This window comes from Salvelinus sp. IW2-2015, unplaced genomic scaffold (assembly GCF_002910315.2).
Source record: "Salvelinus sp. IW2-2015 unplaced genomic scaffold, ASM291031v2 Un_scaffold2513, whole genome shotgun sequence".
NCBI classification, from domain to species: domain Eukaryota; kingdom Metazoa; phylum Chordata; class Actinopteri; order Salmoniformes; family Salmonidae; genus Salvelinus; species Salvelinus sp. IW2-2015.
This window is the reverse complement of record NW_019943828.1, coordinates 752-26,317: the sequence shown is the minus strand read 5'-3', so window position 1 is coordinate 26,317 and position 25,566 is coordinate 752. Positions and strand designations below refer to the sequence as shown.

Below are 25,566 nucleotides of genomic sequence, written 5' to 3'. Positions count from 1 at the left end.
CGCATGGGAAAACACACCGCGTTTTTCTCTACACCTAACCTGCTACCAATTACAGCTGTGCCCTGGAACCATTTCACAGACCCCTCTCTGGAACACTCAGCAAATAGTTACCATGGGAATCGGTGTAATTGAAGGAGAAAAAAATGACAGGCTGCTTAAAGATGAGAGAAAGAGAGAGGACAGAAGAGAGGGAGAGAGGAATAGAAAAAGAGAGGGACAGAGAGGCACAGTGCCAGCACTCTCCAGCTCTCGCTCACAAAAGGAGATTATGTTAAATGTAAACAAAAGTAGTTTCACTCCTCTGTTCCCCCTTGGGCGAACTCACTGGGAAGGAGAACTCAACGGTCACAGTGTGGAGGACAGGAGACTAGGAACCAATTTAMCCCTGGTTCTGATTCTCTTCAACAGGCCAGAAAACAAAATGGACGCCAGTTTCCTTCAGCTTTCACCCTCTGAATAACCAAGCAAGTCAAACACAGGGTGGTAGCTTTCTGGTTTAGGTCCAGGGTGGCAGCTTTCTGGTTTTCATGACCATGTGACCTGGTAGTTCTATTCTATAACAAGGCTACAGGCTATAACTAGGGCCTGGAGTCCTTCCTGGTCAGGTCAAAACTCATGACCGGCCATAAGCTAATACAAGGAGAAGGAAACATTGTTTTCAATTAGCGTTAAAGGCCATACAGTAYGTACACTATGAAACTGCTACCCACTTCATGCCAGATATCATGAGTGACTTCATGCCAGACATCATGCCTGATTTCATGCCAGACTTCATGAGTGACTTCATGAGTGACTTCACGCCAGACATCACGCCAGACATCACGCCTGACTTCACGCCTCACTTCATACCTCCATGCTGGCGGACCACCAGTAGGCTAGTGGAGGGTAAACAAACCTTTTAGAATTGACCACTACAGTACATCACTGCTGACCACACATGGTCATCAGGATAATAGGCCCATATAATAATATGGCCGCTCTACCATAGCCCAGACCTTTTCCTGATCAGATCACATTGAAAAACTCCTGAACTATTTCACAATAGATGACCTCAAAACACAAAGCCTGTTTGTTTGTCTGTCAGTTGAAGGGAACAGCTAGCCGTTAGCCAAAGCAGTCTGAAAACAGCACAGCTAGCCGTTAGCCAAAGCAGTCTGAAAAGAGCAGCTAGCAGCGCTCCATCGGTGACCATGGTAACGGGGGCAGGCCGGCCAATTAAAAACAAAGCAAGAGTGAAATGGCATAATTGGGTCTAATGAAGTCATGGAGAGGCCTTGCTGCTACAACGCTCCTAGCCAAGCCCGCCATCACCTTAACAACCAACGGCAGCTGGTGATCTCCTCCAGAACATCAGGAGAGAGAGAGAGAGAGAGAGAGANGAGAGAGAGAGAGAGAGAGAGAGAGAGAGAGAGAGAGAGAGAGAGAGAGAGAGAGAGAGACTTCCACAAAGCTGTGAACGATCTGAGAGACAAGGCAAGAGGGGCCTTCTACGCCATCAAAAGGAACATACAATTTGACATCCCAATTAGGATCTGGCTAAAAATACATGAATCATAAACAGAACCCATTGCCCTTTAAACAATCAAATGTTATTTGTCACATACACATGGTTAGCAGCTGTTAATGCGAGGGTAGCCAAATGCTTGTGCTTCTAGTTCCGACAGTGCAGTAATATGTAACAAGTAATCTAACAACTCCACAACAACTACCAAATACACACAAATCTAAAAGGGATGGAATAAGAATATGTACATATAAATATATGGATGAGCGTTAGCCGAGCGGCATAGGCAAGATGCAATAGATGGTACAAGATACATATGAGATGATTAATGTCTTTGCAGCCTGAATGGAGAATTTTTTTATGTACGAACCGGTCCGCAGGGTATACAAATGTATCGCCGGCTGCTTACAATGCCTTTGGACGGTAAGATGAAACGACTGATTATCGCCATCTGCTGGCCTTCGGGCGAACTCGTCATGTGATATGGGTCAAATGCAGTTCACTTCACTGCTCATGCCAACATTACTTTCTCCATAAATGGACCATGAAGGAAAGACTATTTTTTCCTATTTTTGCAGAGACTAACAAACATCACAACCCATTTATAAAAACAACTTCGTTGTTTGCTGTAATTAATGTAGTGAAACTCTGAACTCAACTATAGTTGACTAATAATCACTGCTATAGTATAAACTGTTGGTTTTACAGTAGTACAGAAGAACAGACAAAAGATCTCACCATGAAAACCAAATTATTCTCCCTCTATCAGGTTTCTCTGAACCCTTTAAGAAACACATTCTCAATAGGAGGCAATTAATCCAGTGTTATTCTCCAGTGATGCATTTCTCAAGGGGCAGAACAAGTGTGAAGAACTTCACGTGGCTTCACTGTTTCACKACTTCAAACACGTAGAGAGAAAACAATACCTTTTTATAAAAGGAATAACTTTTAATAGGTTTCCAATGAGGAGAGGGATGTTTATGGTCTGTCTGTGTTGATGCTATTTTCACTCTCTTTTTCCAGGGCACAGTTTTTCACATTTTTTAAAATCTGGATCAGAACGATCAGGATTCTGTAATCGTCTTTTTTTGGATTCCAGCATCAGATTGATGCTGGATGTTTTTGATCCGGTTTAAGAAACTAATCAGAAAGGATCATTCTGATCCAGCTAAAATCAAGATCACAGAATCTGGGTTGTGGTTTCAGTGCTTTGAACCGTCCTACACCTTGGCAGCTGACCTCACGTATAACACATTCCACGTATATGACTGCATGCTCTTGCATACAGTATAAACCAAGCTGACCTCACCTAAGGCGTCCACTATGAACGTCAGTCTGGATTACAGTATGTTTCAATATCTTAGCTCTGACCTCACCGTGAGACTCATCGAACAGTATGAATGCTGTTCAGTCTGCAACTCCCAAGTAAAGAGTTAACAAGGCTGCTAACCTCATTCCTATATACTCCACCTTATGACTGCTGCACTCTTGTCAACAGATGTTAACAGCTGACCTCACTAACTCCCACTATGACGTCCTAGTCATGCATATACTTAGGATGTGTAAACAATGCTGACCTTCACTGTCCTTACAACTCTCATCTATGACGTCAGTCTGCATACAGTATGTAACAGCTGACCTCACCTAACTCCACTATACGTCAGTCTGCATACAGTATGTTAACAGCTGACCTCACGTCAACTCCATATGACGTCAGTCTGCATGACTAGATACGTAACAGCTGACCTCACCAACTCCACTTATACTCAGTCTGCATACAGTATGTAACAGCTACCTCTCACCTAAACTCCACTATGACGTCAGTCTGCATACTCATATGTAACAGCTGACCTCACCTAACTCCTCCACTATGATCTCTCTAGATCTGCATATACAGTATCTACAGACTGACACTCACACACGATCTATAGTCCACTTATAAGCCTTCAGTCTGCATACAGAATGTAACAACATCACCCACCTAACTCCACTATGACGTCAGTCTGCTATACATTTGTAACAGCTGACCTCACCTAACTCCACACCTATGCGCTCAAGTCGTGCCATACAGTATGTAACAGCTGACCTCACCAACTCCACTTATGAGCGTCAGTCTGCATACAGTACGTAACAGCTACTCACCGTAACTCCACTATTTGCACGTCATCTGCATACAGTATGTAACAGCTGACCTCACCTAACTCCATATGCTCAGTCTGCCTTACAGTTGTATATCAGAATTGACACTCACCTAAGCTTGCCACATATGACGTCAGTCTGCATTTACCAGATATGAACAGCTGAAAACCTCACCTCAACTTCCATCTTATGACGTCAGTCTGCATACAGTATGTAACAGCTGACCTCACCTAACTCCACTATGACGTCAGTCTGCATACAGTATGTAACAGCTGACCTCACGTAACTCCACTATGACGTCAGTCTGCATACAGTATGTAACAGCTGACCTCACCTAACTCCACTATGATGTCAGTCTGCATACAGTACGTAACAGCTGACCTCACCTAACTCCACTATGACGTCAGTCTGCATACAGTATGTAACAGCTGACCTCACATAACTCACTTGGTGTAAAATGAAGGAGTCCACAATATCTTTAAATACAATGTCGCATTTATTACAACATCACCATGTGAAATTATCCAGAAATAAATATTCATCATAAGACGTAACGCTGTACAGTAGAACTCTAATTATAACTGTCTTCTGGTACTCCTCTTTGACCTGTTAACATTGAACAGTCCATACATATAACCTCTATTGGTGTGGTGTCTCATGCGTCACTCCTCCTCCTCTTCAGTCCCACATTCTCTCCATCCTGGTTGTCATGGTACCCATCCGTGTGTCCCGCGTCTATTCGTTTGTCTGTCGTGTCCATGGCGGGGAAGGCCTGGCCAGACCCAAGCACCTGTCTGATGGTCATATTCACCCTGGAGGTCTGGATGTACCTGGAGCACACCGCCCAGTCCTCCTCTGATACCGGCTGGATCAGGGTGGCCTCTCCCTGGGTATGGTCCTGTGCGAGTMCCTGGTCTGACCCTGGGCCTAGGCCCTCCTCCTCTAGAGAGGGGTGTAAGGGGTCTCCCTTGGGGGCGGGGACAACGCGAGGCACGGCGTGGTAGAGGAGGCGGCTGTGTCCTGACATTACCATGACGTCACCGCTGTGCATGTACATGGCGGTGGGCGGGTCTTCCCTCTGAGTTCCACCAAGCAGGAAGACGGCGGATTGGCCAAAACTGACGTCAATCAAAAAAGAGAGGAAGACACATGAGGATAACAACAACGACAAGACAAACAGGAAATGGTCAATAGCCGCTTTCACATTCAGAGTAACACATTCATAGAGTATTACCAAAGAGTGTCAGGTTGTAATTTAGGATGAATTGAGACAATATTCAATGAGTGAGTTTGATTAAGCTGCCCCGGGTTATGGATAAGGGAGTTTGATTAAGCTGCCCCGGGTTATGGATAAGGGAGTTTGATTAAGCTGCCCCGGGTTATGGCCCGTCACGTGTCTGGGCGAAGCCGGTGTGGGAGGTGCGCCCTGCTCAAACGGAACAGTAATCTGTGCCGCTCGGTCGTATTGTAACAACGCAGCACGGTACATCTCTTTCCCCAAAAAATCTGTTTGAATTTTCAAACTGGTTTTCTTAGGGAAGGCAGATAAAGCATTTAAAAAAAAATCTAAAGCAATCACTGTTGCATGTGAACACACAGAATCCTACTCAACACTCCATGTGCTTAACCTACGTCAGTTTTGTTTTGAGCCGACTTCGCCATTGGTCAGAACGGGGCACCCAGCTCACACCCGGAAGGCACCCAGCTCACACCCGGAAGCCATTCAGGTTCCAAATCGAATGCAATCAACACTAACCCGGTTCACCCACTGAAAGCCGTGGTTGGTGGGTTGGTACAACAAGCCCCTCCTCCACTCACCTGAATGACAGGAGGGGTCTAGTGTGGTCCAGCTCTGATTCGTCTACGTGGATCCCGAGTGACGAATCGGAGCGGTAGTAGTTGAGGATTCCAGCTTCTGCGTTGAACCCAGGAAATCGGCAGGCTGCGGCCACATGGCGAGATATAGAGTGGAGATCTGATGGGAACGGAGTGTAGTGATCTGCTGAGTATGTCTGCAACAGAAAGAAGAGAAGAAAAAAACAATGTATTCATTCATTTCCATTTCAGGGAAGAAGCATAACATCCATGTTGCACAAGCCTTTCAGGGGTCAGTCTCGGTCGGCCGTAGAGGTCAGTCTCGGTCGGCCGTAGAGGTCAGTCTCGGTCGGCCGTAGAGGTCAGTCTCGGTCGGGCCGTAGAGGTCGAAGGTTCGAGCGCAGGCCCGTTAGAGGTCATCAGTCGGCTCGCCGTAGAGGTTCAGTCTCGTCGCGAGCCGTAGAGGCGATCAGTCTCGGCCCCCGTAAGGTGCTCGGCGGCCGTAGAGGTCAGTCTCGGGTCAAGGCCGTACTGAGGTCAGTCTCGGTCTGCCGTAGAGTCAGTCTCGTCGGCCGCTGAGAGTCAGTCTCTCGGTGGCCTGGAGTATCTGGTCGCCGAGACGTCAGTCTCGGTCGGCCGTGAGAGGTCAGTCTCGCGTCGGCCGTGAGTCAGTCATCGTCGGCCGTGGAGTCGTCTCGTCGCCTGGGGTCAGTCCGTGGAGGCTCAGGTCTCGGTCGGCCGTGGAGGTCAGTCTCGGTCGGCCGGGAGGTCAGTCATCGGTCGTAGAGGTCAGTCTTAGGGAGATCAATTTTCCCTCTTACTGAAGTCAGCCAAGAAAGCCAGGTCAGTCAGCAAGCTAGTAGTCAGTCAAGGCAAGCCAGAAAGTCAGGCGCAAGCAGAAAGTCATCGGCAAAGCAGTCAGCCAAGCAAGCCAGGTCAGTCAGTCAGCCCAGCAAGCAGAAGCCAGCCAGAAGCCAGAAAGTCACCAGCAAGCCAGTCAGTCAGTCACAGCCAGGTCAGTCAGTCAGCGCAGCCAGTCAGTCAGTCAGTGCAGCAAGCCAGTCAGCAAGCAGTCAGGCAGCCAGTCCAGTAAGCATGGGGAGGGGGGGGGGGGATTAATTCCATTATAAACAAACTCTCTGCATCTTTCCTGGTTTAGTGTTGGGCGGGCATAGCCACCGTGGGCATCACAGGATAATCCACTGTGCGCTGTCCTCTAAACACAAGGATTAGCTGGCAAGCAGCGGCAGAATAAAAACAGACCCCTGCTTAAAATGCAGCGATTGTTGTCAGACATTTGGCAGTGTCAGAGCCAGGATGGGAGCTAATGAATCCGGTGTAAAACTCCTGACTGATTTAAACAGGACAGACGACTAAACACGTTGGATGTCATTAGCATATAAACGAGACAGGCAGGCGCCTGCACAATTACAGATGACCTGACCTGAAAGGAGTACACCAGGCTAATATGATCCAAATACCCCTGTGATCTCTCACACACCCACACACACCTCCAATATTTAAACACAGAGAACACTACTGTGTACATACAGTATTCATGTCCTGTTTGAAGCGATGACTGTTCATCTATCGTTGTAACATAACGGAGACTCGTGGTGTGGTGGATGGAGGACATGTTTAGGATCTTTAGCATACGTAACTGGTGCACTGAATCATGCACAGAATGCTGTGGTATCACATTGCCTCACTAGTGATGTCATTGTCAGATACGTAACATGGTATCGTTGAGACATTTATTTACGATCTAGTCTCAATATAAGGCTCTGCTCTCACTTTTCTGTGTTTTATGATCGGTACAGATGTTATAACTAACAGAAATATGACGTTGACAGAGTAATCAGCAAAAAATAAAATAAACGTCCTCCCACTGTCAATTGCAAACATCGACTCAGCAAACTTAACATGTGTAAATATTTGTATGAACATAAGATTCAACAACTGAGACATAAACTGAACAAGTTCCACGGACATGTGACTAACAGAAATGAAATAATGTGTCCCTGAACAAAGGGGGGGGTCAAAATCAAAAGTAACAGTCGGTATCTAGTGTGGCCACCAGCTACATTAAGTACTACAGTGCATCTCCTCCTCATAGACTGAACCAGATTTGCCAGTTCTTGCTGTGAGATGTTACGCCACTCTTCCACCAAGGCACCTGCAAGTTCCTGGACATTTCTGTGGGGGGGTGGGGGGGGCCCTAGCCCTCACCCTCCGATCCAACACGTCCCAGATGTGCTCAATGGGATTGAAATCCGGGCTCTTCGATGGCCATGGCAGAACACTAGCATTCATGTCTTGCAGGAAATCACGCATAGAACAAACAGTATGGCAGGTGGCATTGTCATGCTGGAGGGTCATGTCAGGATGAGCCTGCAGGAAGGCTACCACATGAGAGAGGAGGATGTCTTACCTGTAATGCACAGCGTTGAGATTGCCTGCAATGACAGCAAGCTCAGTCCGATGATGCTGTGACACACCGTCCCAGACCATGACGGACCCTCCACCTCCAAATCGATACCGCTCCAGAGTACAGGCCTCGGTGTAACGCTCATTCCTTCAATGATAAATGCTAATCCGACCATCACCCCTGGTGAGACAAAACCACGACTCGTCAGTGAAGAGCACTTTTTGTCAGTCCTGTCTGGTCCAGCGATGGTGGGTTTGTGCCCATAGGCGACGTTGTTTGTTGCCAGTGATGTCTGTGTGAGGACCTGCTTACAACAGGCCTACAAGCCCTCAGTCCAGCCTCTCTCAGCCTATTGCGGACAGTCTGAGCACTGATTGTGCATTCCTGGTGTAACTCGAGCAGATGTTATTGCCATCCTGTACCTGTCCCGCAGGTGTGATGTTCGGATGTACCGATCCTGTGCAGTGTTGTTACACGTGGTCTGCCACTGCGAGGACGATCAGCTGTCCGTCCTGTCTCCCTGTAGCGCCGTCTTAGGCGTCTCACAGTACGAACATTGCAATTTATTGCCTTGGCCACATCTGCAGTCCTCATGCCTCCTTGCAGCATGCCTAAGGCACGTTCACACAGATTAGCAGGGACCCTGGGCATCTTTCTTTTGGTGTTTTTTCAGAGTCAGTAGAAAGACCTCTTTAGTGCCCTAAGTTTTCATAACTGTGACCTTAATTGCCTACCGTCTGTAAGCTGTTAGTGTCTAAACAACCATTCCACAGGTGCATGTTCATTAATGGTTTATGGTTCATTGAACAAGCACGGGAAACAGTGTTAAACCCTTTACAATGAAGATCTGTGAGTTATTAGGATTTTTATGAATTATCTTTGAAAGACAGGGTTGTTTCTTTTTTTGCTGAGTTTATTTTAGATTGACATGTTTGACAATAAGTGTAATTCCTTCCTGACATAGTGGACTGACATGAACTTCATTTAAAATGTTTCCCCTCCAGTGTAGGAACTCATATATATACAGTGGGGAGAACAAGTATTTGATACACTGCCGATTTTGCAGGTTTTCCTACTTACAAAGCATGTAGAGGTCTGTAATTTTTATCATAGGTACACTTCAACTGTGAGAGACGGAATCTAAAACAAAAATCCAGAAAATCACATTGTATGATTTTTAAATAATTAATTTGCATTTTATTGCATGACATAAGTATTTGATCACCTACCAACCAGTAAGAATTCCGGCTCTCACAGACCTGTTAGTTTTTCTTTAAGAAGCCCTCCTGTTCTCCACTCATTACCTGTATTAACTGCACCTGTTTGAACTCGTTACCTGTATAAAAGACACCTGTCCACACACAATCAAACAGATTCCAACCTCTCCACAATGGCCAAGACCAGAGAGCTGTGTAAGGACATCAGGGATAAAATTGTAGACCTGCACAAGGCTGGGATGGGCTACAGGACAATAGGCAAGCAGCTTGGTGAGAAGGAAACAACTGTTGGCGCAATTATTAGAAAATGGAAGAAGTTCAAGATGACGGTCATCACCCTCGGTCTGGGGCTCCATGCAAGATTTCACCTCGTGGGGCATCAATGATCATGAGGAAGGTGAGGGATCAGCCCAGAACTACACGGCAGGACCTGGTCAATGACCTGAAGAGAGCTGGGACCACAGTCTCAAAGAAAACCATTAGTAACACACTACGCCGTCATGGATTAAAATCCTGCAGCGCACGCAAGGTCCCCCTGCTTAAGCCAGTGCATGTCCAGGCCTGTCTGAAGTTTGCCAATGACCATCTGGATGATCCAGAGGAGGAATGGGAGAAGGTCATGTGGTCTGATGAGACAAAAATAGAGCTTTTTGGTCTAACTCCACTCGCCGTGTTTGGAGGAAGAAGAAGTATGAGTACAACCCCAAGAACACCATCCCAACCGTGAAGCATGGAGGTGGAAACATCATTCTTTGGGGATGCTTTTCTGCAAAGGGGACAGGACGACTGCACCGTATTGAGGGGAGGATGGATGGGGCATGTATCGCGAGATCTTGGCCAACAACCTCCTTCCCTCAGTAAGAGCATTGAAGATGGGTCGTGGCTGGGTCTTCCAGCATGACAACGACACGAAGCACACAGCCATGGCAACTAAGGAGTGGCTCCGTAAGAAGCATCTCAAGGTCCTGGAGTGGCCTAGCCAGTCTCCAGACCTGAACCCAATAGAAAATCTTTGGAGGGAGCTGAAAGTCCGTATTGCCCAGCGACAGCCCCGAAACCTGAAGGATCTGGAGAAGATCTGTAGGGAGGAGTGGGCCAAAATACCTGCTGCAGTGTGTGCAAACCTAGTCAAGAACTACAGGAAACGTATGATCTCTGTAATTGCAAACAAAGGTTTCTGTACCAAATATTAAGTTCTGCTTTTCTGATGTATCAAATACTTATGTCATGCAATAAAATGCAAATTATTACTTAAAAATCATACAATGTGATTTTCTGGATTTTTGTTTTAGATTCCGTCTCTCATAGTTGAAGTGTACCTATGATAAAAATTACAGACCTCTACATGCTTTGTAAGTAGGAAAACCTGCAAAATCGGCAGTGTATCAAATACTTGTTCTCCCCACTGTATAATATATATATATATACATACACTTTATATAAAGTAGAAAAGAGACCGGTACAGATGAAGGGAAGGAAACACGGACACCTAAAACCATTGAGAAGCACCCATAGAGAGTGGGTTTGGTGGACCGGGTTAGGCGTCATTGTAAATAAGAATTTGTTCATAGCTGACTTGCCTAGTTAAATAAAGGTGACGTTATTTTTTTAAAGAGAGCGACAGCTCTACCAAGACCATTGAGATGCACCCATAGAGAGCTTTACCTAGACCAGGGGTATTCAACTCTTACACCTTGCCCAAACCGGCTGCGCGCGTGCGCCATTGTGCGCTATCGTGCATACATTTATTTTGCCCCCCCCCACACCAAACGCAATCACGACACGCAGGTTAAAATATCAAAACAAACTCTGAAACAATGACATTAATTTGGGGATAGGTCAAAAAGCATTAAACATGTATGGTATTTTAGCTAGTTAGCTTGCACTTGCTAGCTAACGTTAATTTGTCCTGTTTAGCTAGCTTGCTGTTGCTAGCTAATTTGTCCTGGGATATAAACCTTGAGTTGTTATTTTACCTGAAATGGACAAGGATCTCTACTCCGACAATTAATCCACACATAAAACGGCCAACCGAATCGTTTCTAGTCATCGTTTAAATTATATGGTGATCGCACCTAAACTATTATTGTATTACCATGACTACCGGCAAAACAGTTTTCGTCTTTCTATCACCCACGTGGGTATAACCAATGAGGAGATGGCACGTGGGTACCTGCTTCTATAAACCAATGAGGAGATGGGAGAGGCAGGACTTGCAGCGCGATCTGCGTCAGAAATAGGAACGACATCTATTTTAGCCCTTGGTGTCGCAGATGCTCGTTGGCGCGCGCGAGCAGTGTGGGTGCAATAATTGAATAACATGGGTTTCTAAATGTATTTTGCGACGCTCACGCACGCGACGTGTCCGGTCAGCATGTTACACTATGAGGTCTGGAGTCTGCTGCTTTTCTGTTCTACCTGATAACTAATTGCACCCAGCTGGGGTCCCAGGTCTAAATCAGTCCCTGATTAGAGGGGAACAATGAGAGAAGAAAATGCAGCGGAACTGGCATCGAGGTCCAGAGTTGAGTTTGTAAACACCTAGACAATTGAGATGCACACAGAGACAGAGACACACAGTTCTACTAACACCATTGTGATGCACACAGAGACAGAGAGAGAGACACAGTTCTAATAAGACCATTTATATGCACACAGAGACAGAGAGAGACACAGTTCTACTAAGACAATTGAGATGCACACAGAGACAGAGAGACACACAGTTCTACTAAAACCTTTGAGATACACCGATAGTACATGTGAACAGCAACGTGTATGCCCCCACTCACCTGAGGATCTGTCTGGATCAGCCATCTCTTTCCTGTGTTTGCAAAATATACTCGTCACTTAAATCTCGCTAGATTGATTACTTGCTTTCATTTTACTCCTGCGACTCTTTCATACTCTTCTTGCTTGTGCCTGTAGTTTTTTCCCCCTCTCCCGTTAACATTACGACCGCGGACATGTTTGTAATGACCTGTAAAAACACCCTGGTAATGGCTGAAATGGGCTCAGTGGAATACGGTACGTTATATCTATAAGAACGCTGAAGCTTCGTCGGGGATTAAACGCATCGTCTCGACACTTACATCACAAGAAAGATACGTTAATTTTTGATGCGTGTTCATTTCATGCGGAATTATTTAAGTGACCAATGATTTCAAGTCTGTGTGTAGACAGCAGCCGCTCTGTGTTAGTGACGGCCGTTTAACAGTCTGATAGACTGAAAAACAGCTTCTCGGTGCCAGCTTTGATGCACCTGTACTGACCTCATGAAATGGATGCACATAACTTTATTTGTTTTATCACAAAATAATAAAAAAAATACCTGATACCATAAGAAAATGTATATGAGTGCATTCTAAGATTTTTTGTTGTTGAAATGTTACAATAAATGGAATATCTGAAATCCCACCAGAATCCCTGAACTCAACTCATTGTCTGTGCCAGTAAAACGTGTGCTAGAATTCAGTTCATATCTGGTGGATTTAAACACATCTAAACGTTTGGAGTGTCATCATCCATTGTCCAACTGTTGCATTTTTTAGAATTGGTTTTAAAACCTTTTAACAATTCATATGACCGTTGAGAGATATAGCTCTACATAAAACCATTAAGATGCACCCATAGTGAGAGAGATACAGAGAGAGCTCTACATAAAACCATTAAGATGCACCCATAGTGAGAGAGACAGACAGAGTGAGCTCTACCTTGGTGTCCCAGTTGTAGTGGTAGCCCAGGGTCACCCAGCGAAGCTTCTCCAGCAGCGTCTTGGGCTCCCTGACCCTCGAACCTGTCTTCCTGTGGGGGAAATCACACCAGGGTCTCTCGGCAAAATCTAACGTGGAAGTTCCATTCTGATAAATTATTCACTTTTCACTCAAATAATAATAATGGGAAATAGACACACAACACTCCAGCCGTCTGTCTGCTGGTGCTGAAAGTAGTTAAGTCTATTTACCGGAGGGTGTCCGCACTCCTCCCCCAGATGTCTTGTGTTTCCGTGGGAGCCATGTGCATGTCCAGGTTACACACGTTGGGTTTCTGTGGGTAGGTCTTCAGACACTGTCTCACCCAGTGCTGCTGGGAGCCTGGCAGGAACGGGTTAGATATAAAGATGAACCCTGGAGAGGAGAGGGGGGGGGGATTACTACATTCAATACAACTTTATTGATCCCCTCAAGTGCCAGGAAGGTACATTAACAACAGATTAGGGGGCTGTCAAGACTAGTGGTGTACTGGAGGTCAAACATCACGAGCATTTACCTAGCCTGACACACCCATCCACATGGCTCTGGACAAACGCCACGTCCACTAGTGTTTTTTTCTGCACAATGAGTCTGGATTTGCTTTCCTCCCCACCGTTTTGTAGAACGCGAACACATTTTGACCGTTCTGATTGGTCCCAGAAACCGATGGGTTGGGCCAAACCCGGCCTACACGATGCATGAATCACGTAATTGGCTTTGATACTCTGATAGTTTAGAGACGATCCAATTACTATACATTTGTTTTGTACAACGTCGCTCATTTTGACATCAGCGCAAACAACTTCTAGGATGGCAGTGTCAGACAATGTATGGAGCGATCGATAGAGCAGCGAAATTAAATTCAGGAGAAGTTGGCAGGGCAAGCATTTACCCACCTTTTGTGGAAAAATGTATTTTAAAGTATAGGGAGCGTTACTTTACTCACTGCGAACGGCAATCAGCATTTAAACCCACATCTTTTACCACTATATCACTGGAGAAGAGCTAGGTCTAGAGTAAAACATTTTTTTAAAATAACATATATCTATTAAAAAGTAACATCTTACATACTGGTTAGTTAGTTAGTTAGTTAGTTAAAGGGTAACATTTCTGCTATATGACAGCTTGACATATATATATATATATAAAAAACTGTTAAAAGTACAGTGGAGGCTGGTGAAGGGAGGACGGCTCATACTAATGGCTGGAACAAAGTAAATGGAACAGCATCAAACAAATGGAAACCATGTTTTTTTATGTATATTACACCATTCCACCTATTCCTCTCCAGCCATCACCACGAGCTCATCCTCCTTAATTAAGGTGACACCATCCCCCTGTACTACATATCTGAATCAGTTCAGTCAGGAGTCAAGACTAATATTATTAGACAATTTGTTACCCATCATGATCCTGGAGAGTTCAAATGATGTGCAGGATTATGTTACAGCTCAGCATTAAAAAAAACTCCACTAGCCTAATACCCTACCTGGATAACCGTGCAAGCCAAAGGCTGTCCAGTCTCTGATGGGGCGAAGGCCCACCCTCCTGGCCTCCGCATCACTCACTGCAGCTGGGTTCAGTTCGGTGGGAAAGACCTGTGAATCACCATCACATCAGCTCAGTCACATCAACCAGAGTTCATAGTGGGCGCACACACACACACACACACACACACACACCACACACACACACACACACAACAACACACACACACACACACACACACACACACACACACGTAACCGTTCAAAAGTTTGTGGTCACTTAGAAATGTCCTTGTTTTTGTTTTCCAAATTTTTTGTCCATTAAAATAACATCAAATTGATCAGAAATACAGTGTAGACATTGTTAATGTTGGAAATGACTATTGTAGCTGGAAAGGGCTGATTTTTAATGGAATATCTACATAGGCCCATTATCAGCAACCATCACTCCTGTTCCAATTGCACGTTGTGTTAGCTAATCCAAGTTTATAATTTTAAAAGGCTAATTGATCATTAGAAAACCCTTTTGCAATTATACTAGCACAGCTGAAAACTTTTGTCCTGATTAAAGAAGCAATAAAACTGGCCTTCTTTAGACTAGTTGAGTATCTGGAGCATCAGCATTTGTGGGTTCGATTACAGGCTCAAAATGGCCAGAAACAAAGCACTTTCTTCTGAAACTTGTTATTCCATGCGAGAAATTGCCAAGAAACTGAAGATCTCGTACAACGCTGTGTACTACTCCCTTCACAGAACAGAGCAAACTGGCTCTAACCAGAATAGAAAGAGGAGTGGGAGGGCCCCGGTGCACAACTGAGCAAGAGGACAAGTGCATTAGAGTGTCTAGTTTGAGAAACAGACGCCTCACAAGTCCTCAACTGGCAGCTTCATTAAATAATACCCGCAAAACACCAGTCTCAACATCAACAGTGAAGAGGCGACTCTGGGATGCGGATTAAGAAGTGGATGTCGATTATGATAGCCCCCCACACCTCTCCGATTCAGAGGGGTTAGGTTAAATGCTGAAGACACATTTCAGTTGAATGCATTCAGTTGTATGACTGACCTAGGTATTCACCTTTCTCTAATAAAACGGCATTCTTTCCCGAGAAGTCGTGTGAAGACCACACACACCATAGCGTGACTCCAAGTTTACTTCAATATGACGGTTATATATATCAATATTTGCATTAAAAAAAAGTTTACACTGACATATTTCGCATAATTTGTTTTACCGTCATAAAAATATATACATTTGTCCCTAGTATTTTGTTTTGTCAACATTTGCAAAGTTTACAGACACATTTTCTGTTTCCATCAGACCTGTCATTACATTTTTTATCCGACTTGCATAAAAAGGTTGGATGGAGACTGGTTACTGACTGAAGCAGTTTGCAAAGTGAAAGATGATTACTCTGAAAATGACTGTTTCTTTCGTGGAAATTGAAAGACCCGTGATTGTGTTTTAGTTGTTTCTGAAAATCTGAATCTAATCGCAGTTGTTTTGCTGTTAGTTCTCTAATAAAATGAACAATAACAAATGGCGAGTGACACGCCCACGCAAAAGTGGTAAATGCACTGCAATTTATCCAAGAGTTGACTTCGTAACGACAGCACATTAATTCCCTTTCTAGATGTTAATTGTACATCAGAAGGAAATCTGATAGTATTGTCGAACTAGCTAGCTAAAGTTAGTTAGCTACAGACAGTAGTATTATACCAGGAAGTGTGTCTGTTTACACATCAATATTTAGTTGCTAGTTAGCTATATTTGGAAACGCTCACCTTCTCATGTGTCACCATTTTCGAGAAGTCAATGACATCCCTGAGATCTGGTGGAGGATTTCTTCGCTTGTAAAATTTGAACAATTTTCTAAATGCATCTTCTCCATGCTCCACCACGGAGGCCGCCATCTTTGTCATCACTAAAATGACCTTTCAACTCTAAAATAAATTTAAAAAAACATAAGCAAACCATTAAAATGCACAGCATGTTAAATATGTAAAGTAAAGCTTAGCTTTTAGTGATTTTAAGTCCATATTTGAAAAATTAACAGTCAAATAACACCGGTGTGTGTCAAGGCACGTGACTCGGGTCAAATGTAGCTACTAGCTAGTTAGCTTTCCAAGGACGCAACATGGCATCGTCGTCTAAGAAGGTTTTTGAGGTGTTTGTGTCTAAAATACCATGGACCATTGCAAGCAGTAAGCATGCTTTTTAAAAATGTATATTGGAAACAAAATTTACTGTATGTTGGCAATTTTATGTTAGGCTATGAGCTTTTGTAGGCGTCTTTACATCATGCTGTGTGAAGTGCTGTCTTGACATTGTTGCTAACCAAGCTCACGAGCTAACTATGTGTGGCTGCGTCTTTCAGCTAACCTTATTTTAACCAACCTTTCTGTCTCTTATTTGCATTAATGCTCATTTGACATTGTCGTTGTGCCGATTACTAAGTTATGAGGCTTATTGCAGCCTAATTATATGGGTAATGTATGTCAATGAGATAGTTGGCATCAGTTAGTTAGTTAAAACATCTTTGCCTGTGTGTACAGTCAAATATTAGGACCACGTCCTCTCTAGTATAGTCATTTGCACTATAGTTAACTAGCTACAGTGGGAGAACATGCAGTATAACATATTGTCATAATTTTCTTTCAGAGGATATGAAGGAGTACTTTGGGCAGTTCGGGCAAGTCAAGAAATGCCTACTTCCTTTTGTAAGTACACCCGTAACAAATTGTTTAAGTGAGAACCCCAGCCCTCTTATCACAATGTGTATCTTCATTTGACCTACAGGTAGCTGCCAAAAGTAAAGGAAACACACGAGTAAAAAAGCAATTGACATCCCATCAAGAAATGTATAAAAAATGCCCAGTTGCCTGTGATGTTGGCTAGAAGAAGAGATCGCAGTGACTTTGTGTGTGGTATGTGGTGTCAGTCACCAGATATCAATCGAATTGAACACTTATGGGAGATCAGAAGCCACTCCTGAGACAGTGTTTTCCACCATCATCAACAAAACACAAAATAATGGAATTTCTCATGGAAGAATGGTGTCGCATCCCTCCAATAGAGTTCCAGACACTTGTAGAATCTACGCCAGTGGGCATTGAAGCTATTCTGACTCCTGATGGCCCAATGCCCTATTAAAACACTTTAAGTTGGTGTTTCCTTTTATTTTGGCAGTTAGTATATCACAACCTCTATATTCACCTCACAATGTCTATCTTCTAACAGGACAAGGAGACAGGATTCCACAGAGGCTTCTGCTGGATCGGCTATACATCTGAGGAAGGCCTGCACAATGCTCTCCAGAAAGACCAACACATGCTGGAGGGAGCCACGGTATAGTTTGTTAGGTCATGTCATACCCTGAATTGGGGTGTGTTCACTAGGAACCAAACCAAATGGATATAAACAGAAGCAAATGGAATTAAACATGGAGGGACCGACCTGAGTTCCTACCAATAGAGTTTCTTCCAATAGAAATTTGTTCTCGTGGCAAAACATATCCGTTTGAAGTAAACTGTTACCGTTGCAAAACATTTTGCAACTGTTTGCTACAGTCTTTGCCGAACGAAAACACCCCTGTTGTTGTTGACTGAAATGTGTTGACTGTTGTATTCTTAGTATGGAATGTATGTTGATTTTTCTCCATTCTAGTTTGAAAGCTAACGTCGGTCTCTAACGTCGGTCTCTAACGTCAGTGGTCTCTAACGTCAGTGGTCTCTAACGTCAGTGGTCTCTAACGTCAGTGGTCTCTAACGTCAGTGGTCTCTAACGTCAGTGGTCTCTAACGTCAGTGGTCTCTAACGTCAGTGGTCTCTAACGTCAGTGGTCTCTAACGTCAGTGGTCTGAAGTCAAATACACCCCATCAGGCAGTGTGATAAAACACAGTATTATATCACTCCCCTTCAGGGAATTACCATGTCCTTAACCCCCTAGAGTTTATTTCCATGGTCCCATGGGAATCTAATTAGCATAACACAAATCATTCCGTTTTAAGGTAGTAAGACCTTGTTTCTTTTGTTGTTGCATCAGATGCATCTCAATCCACCGATGTTGCACTTCCGCACCTGCGGTGAAAGAGCTAGAGCGGTGTTTGTCAGACCCGTGAGACACCCTGAAAAAATGAGTCTTCTCACACCTGTAGYGTCTGAAGTTTGGGCTACACACTAATATGACCCTTCTCTAGGACGCCCACAGGCCTCACTAGACTCATCTGAAGGTCCCCCGGTACCAGTTTGAAAAATGAATGGAAGTATATTTTTAGACAGTTTAGGGCCAAAAATAAGGGGTTAAATATAAAATATATATATATATGAAAAAGATCCTGATTTCTTTTATCTTTCAGATATAGGATAGACAATTCAGAACAAACTTCTTTTAGATTTTCTTTTGGGACTATCTGTTGTTCCATTTAGTGAGTCTGTTATTCAATGAGTTTGTATGGCTAATAGCAGTAAGTCCAAATGTACAATTTTCATTAAAAAAATAAATAAGCCAATTAGCTAAATGATCCTTGGTATGATCTTCTTAAAACAATCCCCCCAAATTTTGTAGAACCCCCCCTGGGTTAGACTGTAGATGGTTTTAAACAAGCTAAAAATGTATTTCTCTCTTCCATCTCCTTTCAGCTTCAAGTTCAAAGAAACAGAAAAGTGTTTGCGGGACAGAAAACAAACAAAGAGGTGGTGGAGGGACGCTGAAGGGTGTGCGTTTGTACGATGTTTGTATATATGAGAGGGTGTATTAAATACCTTTAAACAGAACTGGGCCATTCAACATTCATTTTTGTTTTTTCATAGTACGATGTCTTCATATTTTATTGTAATTTGTTTAAAGAAAGAAACATGATTACTGTGTCTGTTTTGCATGTCGACAAAATGGATGAAGGGAGAAGTGCGTTTCTTTTGGCACCCTGTCAGTAACTGCATATTAAGACAGACGAGATGATGATGGTGGCAGGATATTGGATCTCTGTTATTGTGCTTCTCATGATTATTGATGGCTGCTTTACACAACCTCTGCATCTGTATTAAACTATGAGKAGGCTTATCACTTTTCTCAAAGTCAGGCATCACACTTCACATAATAAAATGACAGATTTACAATTTAGTTTCTCATTCCTTTCCTTTTTTGTGTAGTGGGTTTAATCTGGTTGAGTGTCAGTACATTTCATAGGTGTGGACTCGCGTCACATGACTTGGACTCGAGTCACAAATATGATGATTTGCAACTCGACTTTGACTTTAACAGCAATGACTCGTGACTTGACTTGGACTTGAGCCTCATGGCTCGACCTGACTTGATATCCTCCCCAAACCCAAATATATAAAAATTACGCTATTAAAAAAAAGTGTGCAGCGCATCAACTCTTCATTTAACAGATTACAGTTTGAATCGGAAAGCAGCCAATCAAATTGTGCCAGCGGTGAAAAAATAGTGCGTAGCAGTGCAGAGGAACGTCCAGCGGGTGAATTCAGATTGAGCCATTGGAAAGATGATACCCAAAATTATTCTTTTCGGATATACAGACTACACTGTAGTCAACAAAAAACGGATTGCAACTTGCAAAACATGCGGGAAGAAAATTACAGATGGAGGCGCAACAACTTCCAACTTTGTTCGACATTTGAAGCTGCACAAAGAACGGTAAGTCGTGGCTAATATAGCCGACAGCTATATATAACTTTGCTAGTATAGCATGTAGGCTAACATAACGTTAAATCAATGAGCCTCCACACAGTCAGCCAGTGCGGGAACGTGATCATTGCACCCAAGATTGAGACCAGGCAAGATTGTGCTACTGCCCCGCTCAATTTTTTTTTTTATATGCTTACAGATTTGAACAATACCAGATGAACAAAAGTGTCACAAGTGAACCACAACAGTCTCCAATCTCACAGTTCATGGAGACCCGTGTAGGGCAGTACAGCATGAATCATCCACAGCAGAAAGCTATCAACAATGCAATACTGTCCGACCTGGTTATCGATTGCAACTTGCCTCTGTCTATTGTGGAAAACAATAGTTTTCGTCACTTCCTGTCAGTGGTTGACAGTAAGTACAGCCCAGTGTGTTGCAGAACATTGAAATCAAAAATAGAGAACCTTGCTACAAAGAGACGTTCAAAACTGAAAACTCAGTTGAGCAACACAGACCATGTTTCAGTCACAGTGGACATTTGGTCTGACCGAAAGATGAGGGGGTTCCTTGGTGTCACTGTGCACTGTATGGAGAAAGAGGGAGAGAGGATACAGCTCAAATCCAATCTCTTGGCCTGTGACCGCTTCAAAGGCCCACACATGGCCGAAAGAATCTGTGAGCAATTTGAGGCCATATGTGGTGAGTACAGCATTAAAGATAAATTGGACTATATCATTAGTGACAATGCAGCCAACATGAGAAAAGCATTTACGGTGTGCTTCCCCATTGAACAAGAAGATGAAGTACATGACGAAGATCACCTTGATGACCCAGAGCTCTGGAATGACCTAACCCCGGAAGACCAGCAAATAGTGGATGCTGCTATTGCAAACACAAAACAGCGCTTGCAGTGTTTTTCCCACACTCTCCAGCTGGTGGTGGGAGACGGCTTGAAAGAAACAACAGGGATGACTCCTTCTCTTTCAAAGTTATCAAAAATCAGCTCACTGTTGCATACAAACACAACACTCAAAGAGGTGTTTGAGGCTGAATTTGGGGAAAGAGGGATCCCTGCTGCTGTCAACACAAGATGGATCTCAACATTGAGACAAGTGAAGGCAGTTATCCAATGTGACCATCGAAAGCTCAGTCATGTTCTAGAAAAGGCTGGRCACAAGGAGTTGTTGTTCACAGTACAGGAGTGGAATAAGTTGAAGGAGTTGGTGGACATCCTGAAGCCATTTGGAGAAGCAACAGATATGACACAGGGGGAGAAGATAGTCACAATCAGTTCTGTTGTTCCCTCGGTCCTGTCCCTGAATCAYCACCTGGAGCAGCGGAAGCCTCAAGTCCATTTCCTGAGCRGCCTGGTCAGAAGTCTYCAGGCATCCCTGAWCAAAAGATTTCTTGGAATCTTCATCAATGTGAAAATGGCCAGGAAACAAGATGGAATCACTGCCCCCTTTTCAGATCCAGTCTACCTCAAAGCAGCTGCCTTGGATCCGGCTTTTTCTCTGATGTGGGTGGAGCACCATGTGCTGGTCAAGGAGGAAGTCAAGGAGGAGGTGGCACAAAGAGTGAAAGGTAAATATTATTGAGTTTAATGTAACTTTTTCTCATTTAATYCAATTGACTGCAACAATAATACTTTTTCAATTTAACCCACTGAATCACCAATACTCTAATACCGGCCTTTTTGTTTCTGCTATTACATGTTTTGCCAGAACTGATTCTGCAAGATGCTACAGGGACTGAGCAAGCTGTGCCTCTTGTTGATGAGAAAGAGCGAGAGGACCATAGTCTTGGACAAGAAGATGGGCTGTTTGCAGCATACTGTAAGAGGCAGAAGAAAGCTGTTGGGACCWCTCCAGCACTACAGCTAAGTCACTACCTTGACATATGCGAAGGACAGAATGCCCTCTTGTTCTGGGCAATGAACAGGAAGGCTCTTCCTTCACTGTCCCGAGTGGCCATCAGGGTCTTGGCAGTGCCTGCCTCCAGTGCTCCGGTGGAGCGTGTCTTCAGCCATGGTGGCATCATACTGCGGCCTCATCGTGCACAAATGACTGATAGACTTTTATCGAATTTGGTCTTTTGCAAATGCAATGCATCATAGGGTCCTGAGATAAGATAATTTTTAAAAACTGTTTATGCATTACACACACACACGTAGTCTCCATGTTCAGGTTTTATCTCCCATCTTTGGAATCTGTATTTTTTTTTTCTAGGACATTCAGGCCAGTGTTCAAACTGTAGGCCTACTTGAAGTTCAGTATCAGTTGTTTAGATGTACCTTTTAATAAATGATTGTAACTTTATGGCAGGATTGTTTTAGGTGTCTAGAGTATATCTGGAGATAGAGCACTAGAATATTTTGTTTTTGTCATATTGATGTCTGTCTCATGGCTACCCATGTATTTCAATGGAAATATAAAGTTTATTTGGAAAGTAATAAATATATTTTTTAAAAGCATTCATAATTTGCATAAATGTAATATACTATTACTCGTTAAATATGAAATGGTATCACATTTGGTGAAGAGCACATTGACTTGTTTAGGACTTGACACTTGATGGTCTTGACTTGGGACTTGCCTGTCTCGACTTGAGACTTGACTTGGGACTTGAGACTTGACTTGGGACTTGCCTGTCTTGACTTGAGACTTACTTGTAAAACAATGACTTGGTCCCACCTCTGAACATTTCATAATAAACATGTAACATTTTATGACTGCTTGATATTGAAGTTAGGGAAATAGGTAATGTTTTATTTTCACACATTCCCCAGTTCTCGGTGCTAGGAAAAGGATCTTTGTCAAACTTTAAAGATTGACATAAATCCACCTTTCTCCTCTGCTGCCATTATAGGTGTCTAATGGAGAAGGTATCATCTAACTCTTCTCTCCTGGAACTTCATTTATAAATGTTGCGATCGTACAAAATACAGTATATTCCAAAACATGCATGTTGCCATTTATAGAAATTTAACTTGGTGTGAGAATGTTCTTAGCTTCATGCAAACGTTAGACCATGCGAATGCACAATTTCTTATGGTTGAAGTATTGCATTGTAAGCAGGCAGTAGCCTAGTATTTTGTGCAAATGGGTGATATGACACATTCATAAAACGGGTAAATATAACAAGATGCAATTATTTGCCGTTAACGAAGATTAATTTAATTTTTGCATCTTTGCTTTCTTAAAAATAGTGAGAAATATGCATACAATGACTGACAAAACATTAAGAACACCTTCCTAATATTGAGTTGCACCCCCTTTTCGTCTTCAGAATATCCTCAATTCATCGGGGCGTGGACTCTACAAGGTGTCGAAAGTGTTCCACAGGGATGCTGGCCCATGTTGACTCCAATGCTTCCCACAGTTGTATCAAGTTCTACAGATGTCCTTTGATACACACGGGAAACTGTTGAGTGTGATAAATCCAGCCGCGTTGCAGTTCTTGACACTCAAACCAGTGTGCCTGGCATCTACTATCATAACCCGTTAAAAGGCACTTAAATCTTTTGTCTTGCCCATTCACCGTTTGAATGGCACACATCCACAATACATGTCTCAATTGTCTTGAGGTTAAAAAAAATATATTCTTTAAGCGGTCACCCCTTCATATGATTGAAGTGGATTTAACAAGTGACATCAATAACCGTTCATAAGCTTTCACCTGGTCAGTCCGTCATAGAAGGAGCATATTTTCTTAATGTTTTGTACAGTGAGTGTATAAATGCACACAAATATAATCACAAACACATCCTACCTGTCCTTTGAGTCTACAGTCACTTCCTTCACACAGTCATTTGGGGAAAAGGGGCAGGACGGAACCAAAGCAAAGAAAGTACAAGTTACAGCCCCCTCTCCTACCCACTACTTACCTATTCTTAATGCCACCTGGCGCGCTAACCAAAATACAGGGGGTGGTCCGCCCAGGTCTTACCTAGTGTGCATAGACAGTGTACATACTACGGGTATATGTATGCCCGCAGGCCTCTTGCCTAAACACTCCCAAGGTGCCTTCCCCTTCCCCCCTGGGAACAAAAACAGAATAATTACTCACTTAAAGTGAACAATTCCAATCATCACAAACACAGTCCTTTTGGCATACACATACCTCAGCAGGACCAGCTACAAAATACTTTACAAAACCTGTCTCTGAGCAACAACCAACACAGCACTTCCAAGAAGCTCTCCTAACAAAGGAGCTGCAGGAGTCGGTAATTGCAGACAGCTGTATCCCCTAACGAGAGGGAGGCGTCAGAGCTCCACTCGTCGATGGGGCCGACCAATCAGCTGCTTCGAATCCTGGAAGCCATTTCCTGAAACATACACATCCAAGCACATACAAACCCAAAACAGAAACTGGGGAACTTAACAGACAACAAGGAAAGAGATCAATTGACCTCATTTGGATTTCCTGGTTAAATAAATGTTAAATAAATAAAACACAGTTTCAAGTTCTAATGTCATGTGCACAAGTACAGTGAAATTACTTTCTTCCAAAGTTAACAATGTAGTAATCAATATTCATGTTGACCCTAAAAATAACAGAACAAACAGAACAAAAACACAAAAAATAAGAAGGACATAAGAAAGTAAAACTGCTAACTGCTAAATACAGGGTCAGTTAATACCACACTATATACAGGGTCAGTTAATACCATACTATATACAGGGTCAGTTAATACCATACTATATACAGGGTCAGTTAATACCATACTATATACAGGGTCAGTTAATACCATACTATATACAGGGTCAGTTAATACCATACTATATACAGGGTCAGTTAATACATACTAATACTCAGTTAACTACTATACAGGGTCAGTTAATACCATACTATATACAGGGTCAGTATCAATACCATACTATATACAGGGTCAGTTAATACCATACTATATACAGGGTCAGTTAATACCATACTATATACAGGGTCAGTTAATACCATACTATATACAGGGTCAGTTAATACCATACTATATACAGGGTCAGTTAATACCATACTATATACAGGGTCAGTTAATACCATACTATATACAGGGTCAGTTAATACCATACTATATACAGGGTCAGTTAATACCAACTATATACAGGGTCAGTTAATACCATACTAATACAGGGTCAGTTAATACCATACTATATACAGGGTCAGTTAATACCATACTATATACAGGGTCAGTTAATACCATACTATATACAGGTCAGTTAATACCATACTATATACAGGTCAGTTATACCATACTATATACAGGTCAGTTAATACCATACTATATACAGGGTCAGTTAATACCATACTATATCAGGGTCAGTAATACCAACTATATACAGGTCAGTTAATACCATACTATATACAGGGTCAGTTAATACCATACTATATACAGGGTCAGTTAATACCATACTATATTACAGGGTCAGTTCAATACCATACTATATACAGGGTCAGTTAATACCATACTATATACAGGGTCAGTTAATACCATACTATATATACAGGGTCAGTTAATACCATACTATATACAGGGTCAGTTAATACCATACTATATACAGGGTCAGTTAATACCA

General features: G+C 43.1%; 3 protein-coding genes across 3 annotated transcripts; 2 read left to right on the top strand and 1 right to left on the bottom strand.

The window, feature by feature from the left end:
* Window positions 1-4,120: 4,120 nt before the first annotated feature.
* alkbh1 (alkB homolog 1, histone H2A dioxygenase) lies at window positions 4,121-16,410 on the bottom strand. Its single transcript, XM_024141373.2, has 6 exons — window positions 16,125-16,410; window positions 14,342-14,450; window positions 13,065-13,227; window positions 12,814-12,904; window positions 5,462-5,655; window positions 4,121-4,761 (listed from the first exon to the last, which is right to left on the bottom strand). The coding sequence occupies exons 1-6, from the start codon at window positions 16,260-16,262 to the stop codon at window positions 4,299-4,301; spliced, it is 1,158 nt and encodes a 385-aa protein (XP_023997141.1). The 5' UTR covers window positions 16,263-16,410; the 3' UTR covers window positions 4,121-4,298.
* Window positions 16,411-16,426: 16 nt separating this feature from the next.
* Window positions 16,427-19,462, top strand: slirp (SRA stem-loop interacting RNA binding protein). Its single transcript, XM_024141374.2, has 4 exons — window positions 16,427-16,544; window positions 17,002-17,060; window positions 17,581-17,688; window positions 18,982-19,462. The coding sequence occupies exons 1-4, from the start codon at window positions 16,478-16,480 to the stop codon at window positions 19,051-19,053; spliced, it is 306 nt and encodes a 101-aa protein (XP_023997142.1). The 5' UTR covers window positions 16,427-16,477; the 3' UTR covers window positions 19,054-19,462.
* A 297-nt stretch (window positions 19,463-19,759) lies between these two features.
* LOC112074146 (zinc finger BED domain-containing protein 4) lies at window positions 19,760-22,202 on the top strand. The gene is made up of 3 exons (XM_024141372.2): window positions 19,760-19,999; window positions 20,190-21,577; window positions 21,718-22,202. Exons 1-3 carry the CDS (start codon window positions 19,848-19,850, stop codon window positions 22,107-22,109), a joined length of 1,932 nt encoding a protein of 643 aa, XP_023997140.1. The 5' UTR covers window positions 19,760-19,847; the 3' UTR covers window positions 22,110-22,202.
* The last annotated feature ends 3,364 nt before the right edge of the window (window positions 22,203-25,566 follow it).